Below are 9434 nucleotides of genomic sequence, written 5' to 3'. Positions count from 1 at the left end.
GCGGGCACAAAGAGAGGGCCGGCAGCTGGCTCGCGGCCGCCGGGAATGCAGTTCCGCCCCGCAGCCCCGGGCCCAGCAGAAACTTCAGGCTGGGGTCAGACAACCCCCGCCCGGGCCTCGCGGAGGGGGCAGTGCGCGTTCCCTCGGGACTTGGCTACGAGGCCGCCGTTCGCGTCCCTCCATCTCCCGCAGCCCGCTCCCTGCACGCTCACTGTTGGGGCGCCACTGCCAGGCTCTTCTATTTGTTGTTTGTTGTTTACAGCAGTCCTAGCGCGCGCGCTTGGCAGCGTCCTGGGGGCGGGGGAACCGGGGTCGGTGGGGCGCCGCCAGAATTTCCTTCCAGGGAGCGCGTGAGGGGCATTCTCAACGGAAAACCAGACCCGGAGAGCAGTGACCAAGCCTCCTCGGATTACTCTCCGCTGGCTCCTCCCTTGCTCCCCCCCCCCCACCTCCAGATTTGCATAAAAAAGGCCAAGAAAACTCTGGCGGGGCCCCAGCCGCGGCTCACTCTGCTGCCCCCGGTCGGAGCCCACCTGGAGCTGCGCGCGGGCTTGCAGCGCCGAGCCCAGCGCAGAACACCTCGCCCGCGCAGTCCCCGCGCGCCCGGCGTCTCGGCGCTCGCGTCGCTCGATTTCCAGGCCCCGGAGCCGCGCCAAGCGCTGCGAGCGGACCCGGGAAGAGCTCCGGCCCCCGCCGCCTCGCGCTTCCCCGGCTCGGCTCCCTCCGCCCCCCGGGGGTCGCGCACCCACGATGCCACAGGGCCCCGGCTCCCTGCTGCTGATCGTCCTCGCCTCGCACTGCTGCTTGGGCTCTGCGCGCGGGCTCTTCTTCGGCCAGCCCGACTTCTCCTACAAACGCAGCAACTGCAAGCCCATCCCGGCCAACCTGCAGCTGTGCCACGGCATAGAATACCAGAACATGCGGCTGCCCAACCTGCTGGGCCACGAGACCATGAAGGAGGTGCTGGAGCAGGCGGGCGCCTGGATCCCGCTGGTCATGAAGCAGTGCCACCCGGACACCAAGAAGTTCCTGTGTTCTCTCTTCGCGCCCGTTTGCCTCGACGACCTGGACGAAACCATCCAGCCGTGCCACTCGCTCTGCGTGCAGGTGAAGGACCGCTGCGCTCCGGTCATGTCTGCCTTCGGCTTCCCCTGGCCCGACATGCTCGAGTGCGACCGCTTCCCCCAGGACAACGACCTTTGCATCCCCCTCGCTAGCAGCGACCACCTCCTGCCGGCCACCGAGGAAGGTAAGCCCTCCTCCTTACTACACCCCCACCACCAGCTCCACGAAGACCCCCACATCCCGTTGCGTGGGTCTTCGGGACTGGGGTGCCAGTCCCAGGCGGGGCAGACGCTCTCCTTGCCCTAATGTGTCAGCGTGACAAAACTGAGATAATCACCTCCGCCGCCACCACCAAAAAAAAAAAAAAAACACACCCAAGTCTTTTATTCCTTTCCCCTGTTATACCACTTGCTCTTTCATAGGAACAGTTGAAAAGGGAGGCGCGGGGCGGGGTAGGGGGGAGCGGAGAAAATGTAGAACTGAAAGAGGTCTTTCCTTTGTAGATACATGCACAATTCTTTTAAAAGATGCTAGCACGGGGGCCGCAACTGAGAGAGTTGAAAGTGGCCCTCCGTGGAGGAGTTGGCCGGTGAGCACCCTGGCCAGAGCACCCTGGCCTGAATCTCACGCAGCACGTTTTTACCACTGGGCAGGATTCTAGACGCAGGGACATTCCCTACAGCCACGATCGCCAAAATGTGCAAACAGATAGTCTTTTAAGGCACTCTCTGTTTGCCTTTCAGGCTTTGAAAATAAAAAGTAGAACTGGCTCATGTGTGTTGAAAATTTAGCTTTGGTTCTAAGTGCCCAGGTGTCCAAGAAAGAAGCACAAAGGGAATCTCCAGAACTCATTTTTCTATCACTAATCAGCTTTTATCTTAGGAGTGGTTTTAATTAACTGGAGAAAATCGTGCAAAAGAGTTTCCCAAGTTTTTTTAGAAAACAGAGGGGGAGTTCCTGCGCAAAAACCATCAAAGCAATGAAAACCTCATGGGCTCTTGATATTCTTCCTGAAAGGAAAACATATACAATGTGTCTGAGCTGATTTAGGTCCCCGGGGACAGAAAGGGGGCTTCCTAATCCCTTTCAGGGCTCCAGCAGCATCTCCCTTTCAATCTCTAATTGTTTTCCTACAGCCATCATTAGTTAAAGAAAATGCAAAGTTGCTTAGCAATCTTTCCTGGCAGGCACCATGAGTCTGCAATCATCTTATTGGTTAGATTTATAATTTATTGCAAATGTTTGGCATATTTCAAACATTTGTCCAACATATACCACAGACCAACCAATACAGGTTAGTAACATTTTATATACATTCTTAGAGCTCCTAATTGGAAAAGTTTCATTTTGTTTGAGAGAGGGAAGTTAAGGGCAGTTTTATGTATGTTGCTTTTGTTTTTATTTTTCACAATCTGCACCAACTTTATATACTACATTTCTCAAAAAAAAAAAAAATCATTTCCCCCTTCACAATAAAAGTTTGGATTTTTCAAAATCTGCTCTGCACTTTCTCCACATTGATAAATAACTTCCAAAATAAGTCATGCAGGTTTTCTTTCCTGTGAAAACGCAATTTCATATTAATGAACTTTCACCTAAATTTTAAAGACAGTATTAGTACATTTATAAGTAAGAGAAAATGAATGTTTTCTTCTTTCCCCTTTCCCAAGGAATCAGACTCTTTTAGAAGAGCCGTTAGCCGGGTCTCTCATAATTGAGCTAGTGCACATTCCTGGGTTTGGTCAGACCCCAGAGACAGTTTGCTTCAACTTTCTTTGGCTTCTGGAAAACCTTTGGGTTTTTGTTTGTTTCGGTTTTGTTGTTGTTGTTTTGTCTGTCTGTTTTCAAGCGTCTGAAACAGGCAAAGAGAGCAAAGAAGAAGCTGCACCAGGGAGGAAGATAACAGTGAAGTAAATGCTGCCTAACTTAAGCACAAGCTTGGCAGAAAGCACAAGGTGATGCAGGCCCAGTTAGAGCAGGCTGGAGCTGCTAGCCAGGTGTGCTTCCAAAGGGGAAGCGCTCAGATGTGAGCCTTACCACTAGCCACCTCGCCCAGCTCAGACTTGAAACTCCCTTGAAATAACTCCCTCCCCGCCCCCCGGCCCCCCAGAAGCAGCTTGGCTGAAGAGCCAGCAGAGGCCAGGCTGCACTGGTGCCCTGCAGCTGAAAAAGATGATCTTTTGGCCATCGTTGGTGGTTGCTAGTTTTCCAAAATCCTTCAAGGGTCTTTTAGTGTTTTCTCCTCAGAGAGGCCTTGGGGCTAACTTTTTCAGAGACTGTGTCCCAGGAGTGAGAGGAAAAGCAAAGCTACAGCCTGTCTCAGTTACCTGCAGCCGCACCCCCACACCCCACCACTGGGAATACCTGTACACAGTATGTGGGCATTTTTGCCTGTCAAAAAAAATGGGAGGCATGGGACACTTCCTTAGGCATGAGTGGTCCTTCTTTTATAAATGAGGCAGAGTTAGGGGTCTTACAGGATAATTCTTCTTGCCTGAAGAAGTCCCTGCGAGTGAGTTGTTTACAAATGCCACCTGCTGTTTCCTTTCAAGCAAAGTTACTAATTTTTCACGTTTCTAGCTCCGAAGGTATGTGAAGCCTGCAAAACTAAAAACGAAGATGACAACGACATAATGGAAACTCTTTGTAAAAATGATTTTGGTAAGTAAACACCACCAACAAAAGTTTTATTTTCCAGTACAGCTTAAAGATACAATTCATTAAGATGTTACTATTACTGGATAAAGTGAAAGTCTCTCAGTCATGTCTGACTCTTTTCGACCCCATGGACTATATAGTCCATGTAATTCTCTAGGCCAAAATACTGGAGTGGGTAGCCTTTCCTTTCTCCAGGGGATCTTCCCAACCCAGGGATCCAACCCAGGTCTCTCGCATTGCAGGAGGATTTTTTACCGGCTGAGCCCCAAGGGCAGCCCTTTACTAGATAAAGTTTGGGTAAAATAGCATCACAGCTCATCTTTCCTTGAGTTAATCGTCTAACGGGTTATCGTAGTTTCCTCTCTACATTAACTATCTTGTATTGAATTGTATCTTTTCCTAGGTGAGAGTCATTGCTCTGTTAAGCAATAATCAAATAATGAGAATTGTTCATATCATGAATTTCAAATAGCACATTTTTCACTTCACTTTGGCTTTTTCTTGCCAGCAAGCATAATCCTGGCCGATGTTCTCTTTTAGTCACTTAAACATATGTCCCAGGGATGGAAACATGTAAATATTAGCGTCAGTAAAACAGATTCAAGACATTAAGTTGGCCCCAAATAGAAATTTAGTCCAGTGCCAAACATGATGCTCTGCTTCTCATATTCCACTGTCAGTGAGTATATCCAAGGTACTAGTTAATAATTTGGTGGAAAGAGTTTCCTTGAATTGAAGGGGAAAAAAAGCTAGGAATTGACTTTGGCAAAATCCATGCAAGGTGCTGAGATGACAGAGTGCTCAGGAAATCCCAAGCTCCATGGCGTGCAGATCACTTCCCTTAAGGAAGAAGTCTAAGAGGAAAGAGGAGACTGTCCACCCAGAGCTTCAGTAGTACCTCATCTGAGTCCTCCAGCCTCTGTGGGGAGCGAAGGAGCCAGCGGGACATAAGATCAGCAGTAAATTCAAAGCTGGGTGGCAGAGAGCTTCACCCAGATTCCTGAGACACTCATGCTTTCCCCCCCTTCCAAGAGCAGGCACCTCCTGGTGTGTTTGAAGGGTTGATGCCCTTTAAAAGTATTTATTCAAGCAGAAGGAGGAACTTACTGGTAAACAGATGTGGTCTCTGTCCTAGCAAACAATAACAGACTCTAACAGACCTCTAGGAACACTTTTACACACTCAGCTAAACCCTGGGGACAGAAACCACTCCAGTGCATTGTGTGGAGGAATAACATCCCACCCTCCCCTTACAACTTCCAGCCAGAAGTCTCAGACCTGGCCAGGTCCCCAAAACTGGGGACCACCAACCACTGCCCCTTACAACCCCGGGTCACTTCCAGGAAGTGTCATTGCATAACCTTAGCTGCTCCTAGGACATCCGGAGCTACAGGAGAAGCTTCACACAGCTGAGGAAGGGGAAGAAGAAGACAACTCAGTTTGAGCCACTGCTCCTCAGCAAGAGCCACAAGTGGATGATGGGGTTTCCCATGTCTATACTCAAAGGCAAAAAACTCTCAGAGTAGAAGATGGCCAGGCATGTTGGCAGCAGCAATCCCAAAGCTCCAGAGCCTTATCCAAAACATGGTTCTTAGCTTCCATGCTCAGGATTTAAGGGCAAATTTTTTTTAATATAATTTAAATAAAGTTTATATAAAAATGTATATCATTTTATTCTGGCAGCTTAGAGCCTTTGCACTAGCTTTAGTACAGATCTCTCTCCTGACTTCCATGATATAGTGAAGCTCCAAAAAAATTGAAATTAGGGCTCAGGTATACGCGCGCACACACACACACACACATCACCTGCTTGCTTAGTGGTTCACCTTACGTAAGATCTCTTTCCTAAAGATTCTGCATCCAGACCTGTGTGAAAAAAGTGTGTGTGTGTGTGTGTGTGTGTGTGTCTGTTTGTCCCAGTGTTCTCTTTCCTTAGAGGAGAAAGCCTTTCAGAACAACTTGAAGTCATTACACTTAAGATATCACACATGCAGATACCTCACAAGTTTTCTATCTCTTCATGTTCATTTTGTCCCAAGGGGGAGAGTAAACGTAAATTGTATGGGGTGAGTTCTATACTGGTTTATAAGTGGTTTTCCACATTGCCTATGTAGTTTGGGGGAGTAATGAAAGGGTAGAAGGAACAGGGTAGAAATCTGATGTATTTAACTTGAATCATCCATGAAAGTATGACAGTCTCCCCACTGCACTTCTGAAGAATGAGAAAGATGGAGAAGACCTCCTGATTTTAGTTGGGAACATAGTGGTGAAGAAAGAAAAGATCAGAACTGCCTGCCTCTGTATGCAACCTTTTGTTGGACCAGACAGTATTGGGTTGGCTAAAAACTTCATTCAGATTTGTCTATAACATATTATGGAAAAAACCTGAACAAATTTTTTAGCCAACACAATATCATCACCTCTGCCTTCTACCACACCCTGCATCCCCCCTCATACCTTCCATCCAGGGCAGGAAAAGTTATTTAAGAGCTTTGATTCCCTATATTTGGTCCCAGCAGGAAACTCAGGGAGGAAACATCAGAAGTTTTCCCATGGTAAGCTCTTACAAAGTCAGTTATTTCATAGCTAGAGAAAGATGTGTCATAAGTCTTCCCTCTAATTAAAAGGATTTTTCTGATGTTTTGGGCTCAAGAATGTTTAGTCTGACCAGGCAAAATCCCCCACATGCTCTGTCTGTGCTGTTGATGAGGGTCCCAGGTAGCATGATAATCACTTCTCCCACCATATACCTTCCCCACTCCCAGCCCTTAGGCAGAGCCCGTAGAAACGTGTAACATTGCCATGTGACTCATCTCACGATAAACCCTGAGCACCCAGTATTATGACCCAGATGCACCTCAGACAAACAGTGGTTGGCCAAGTCTCAGCACCCTTGATTTACCTGGCTGAGCTTCGGTCGTTTCCTGGTTGACTGGAAAAGCCATACTTAGTAGAATTCCCTTTCTGACAGAGAAAGAAAGAAAGAAATCTCCAGAGCAGAGATTTCTCACCAAAAAACCTCTTCCTCTATTACTAACTTAAACAATGCACTGAACTCCATCAGAGTCAGGAAATCACACCTGCATATAATATATAAGGAACCATCGTTAACACATAGTTGGGCATGTGAATGCACCAGCCAGGACAAGAAATTTGATACTGTGGCTGAGATCCCAGTGGTGTTACAGGTAGAGGTTCGGGGACTCGAGTTCTGAGAATTAGGCTCAGCTAGGGCACAGCATAACTGGGTGACCTCTTGTAAATCACTGAATTTCTCTGGATTTCAGATTCTTGGTGTACCAATAAGAGATTTTAGCTAGATGATCCCTTTCCACCTTAAAATTCTATCCCTTCCCTGACTTCATGGAGTCTTGAAATTTAAATCCAGCATGTATGTTTGTAGGGTTTTCTTTCCCAAAGCATACTGTTCATGACTATAAAATGTGTCTTTTATAGTAAACCACTTACTTTGGGTCTTAGCATTCTAATGAGTCTACATATCCATCTTGGAAGCAGTACATATATGATCTGTAAACGCCTTGGCCTTGGACAGGCAAATGATAGCATATAAGGATGAGGTCTTCAGAAAAACACTTTTACAGCTAAACATGTTGTGCTTTTAAAAAGAGTCTTGGATATTTTTTCTCCAAGTTACTTTACCAAATCAAATGCAGCTGTAAGATCAATTCTCCATCCCTGTAGTCTGTTCTTTAGAAAACAATGATTGTGTGATATAATTTCCTTACAGGTTTGTCCAAAAACCTCTCCGACGTCATAAATTGAGTTTAAAGTTTACAGCCACAGAAAGATCATGTTTCACCTAAGAGTCAGGCATTTCTTTTCATGGTGCATTTTCCAATAGGGGAAGTCATTTGTCGAGAGCACCCTCCACATGCAGCCTACGTACAGACACAGGAACACAGGGCAAGGAGGGAAAATCAATTGAGTCCACAGGGGCAGTTTCTACAGGATGGTTGGTTTGAAACAAAGTGCCTGGTCAACCCTTTGAGGCTTTAGAAATGGATCCACCTGCTGCCCTCAGCTCCCAACCCCCTTCCTGCGGCCCCACCACAGTCCCGTCAACTCCAGGGGCTCCTCTTGCCTCTAGCACGTGCAGGGGGATTTGTGCCCTCCTCTTCGCTGGTGTGACCCTGCCCCCTCTTGTATTCACAGCACTGAAGATAAAAGTGAAGGAGATCACCTACATCAATAGAGACACCAAAATCATCCTGGAGACCAAGAGCAAGACCATCTACAAGCTGAACGGAGTGTCCGAGAGGGACCTGAAGAAGTCGGTGCTGTGGCTCAAAGACAGCCTGCAGTGCACGTGCGAGGAGATGAACGACATCAACGCGCCCTACCTGGTCATGGGGCAGAAGCTCGGTGGGGAGCTGGTCATCACCTCCGTGAAGCGGTGGCAGAAAGGCCAGCGAGAGTTCAAGCGCATCTCCCGCAGCATCCGCAAGCTGCAGTGCTAGTCCCAGGCCGGCCTCGCTGCCGGCCCCTCCCAGGGCCCGCCGACCCTCCCCCGCTGCTCTGGGACCTCAGCGCGGGTTCCCAAGCACACTCCCTCGGCTCTGGCTCCAGTCTGGAGCAGCTTCCCCTGCCTTTTGCACGTTTGCACCCCCAGCATTTCCTGAGTTATAAGGCCCCAGGAGGCCTCAGGAACAGATAGGTGTCTTCACATAAAGGAAAAACCCACCCAAATCTTGTAGAAATATTCCAACTAATAAAATCACAAGGATTTTTATGAAGTTTTTAAAAAGGTCACTTAAGAGCTTTTTCAAATAGGTGCAACTGTGACTCTGGCTTGATTTGTTTGGTGGTTTGGTTTGGGTCCGTTTCCACTGAGGTTGCCTTAGCGTGCAAACAGCTTCACTTTTCTGTGTGGCCCGAACTTCCCCTTTCCTCTTGTGGGTCCAAAACCCGGTTGAGATAAAGCTGGCTGTTATCTCAGCACCTCTCTCAGCTGCAGCCTGAAACTCAGCACCTGAATCGTGTAACAAGTCATTTGTCATTTTACATCCCTGTTGGGAACTTAACAACTGTAGCATGTATTGCATTTTGCATTTCCAGGTAGAGTACTTCCATTTATAAAAACCACATTAACCACCGTAGCATGAGTTCTTCAAATAAAAGGCAAAACAGACCAATTTTATGATTGACCCGAGTACTTTAAACTTTGTTTAAAACACTTTTTTACTTAATTTTGCAGATTAAACCATTGTAGCTTACCTGTAATATACATAGTAGTTGACCCCAAAAAGTTGTAAAAATATTGCTTTAACCAACACTGTAAATATTTCAGATAAACAATATATTCTTGTATATAAACTTTACATCCTGTTTTACCAAACCCTGTCTTCTGTCTTATCTTCTTAGTGGGAGGAACTGGGAAGGGAGCTGAATGAGAGTCATCACCTCCTTACTCCCGAGGCCCAGCCTCCCTGTGGTTTGAAGTGTCTGTTTCCTATGTGACTCAGAAAGCACCTCACCTCTCCACCACCCATCTCCTGGCTCCTGCTTGTGTCTCACACCCCACACAGATTTTACCACTGCAGACTCTGAAGGGAGGCAGAGGTGTGCCTGCTGTGGTCTGGTTTCAGCCATCCAGTGGCAGCTTGGGGGCAACAGAAGCCTGAACCTAAGTTTCACGAGCTTGGCGGTTGTGCTTTTCATTTCTGCAGATTTTTATAATGAAAAAGAGTCAC

The 9434-nt window shown here is 47.5% G+C and overlaps 1 protein-coding gene across 1 annotated transcript; it reads left to right on the top strand.

The window, feature by feature from the left end:
- Positions 1-636: 636 nt before the first annotated feature.
- Positions 637-9079, top strand: SFRP2 (secreted frizzled related protein 2). The gene is made up of 3 exons (XM_061142541.1): positions 637-1249; positions 3646-3726; positions 7897-9079. Exons 1-3 carry the CDS (start codon positions 751-753, stop codon positions 8199-8201), a joined length of 885 nt encoding a protein of 294 aa, XP_060998524.1. The 5' UTR covers positions 637-750; the 3' UTR covers positions 8202-9079.
- The last annotated feature ends 355 nt before the right edge of the window (positions 9080-9434 follow it).

The sequence above is a fragment of the Dama dama genome, chromosome 5 (assembly GCF_033118175.1).
Source record: "Dama dama isolate Ldn47 chromosome 5, ASM3311817v1, whole genome shotgun sequence".
NCBI lineage: Eukaryota > Metazoa > Chordata > Mammalia > Artiodactyla > Cervidae > Dama > Dama dama.
The sequence above is the reverse complement of the archived record's forward strand: the minus strand, read 5'-3'. Positions and strand labels throughout refer to the sequence as shown.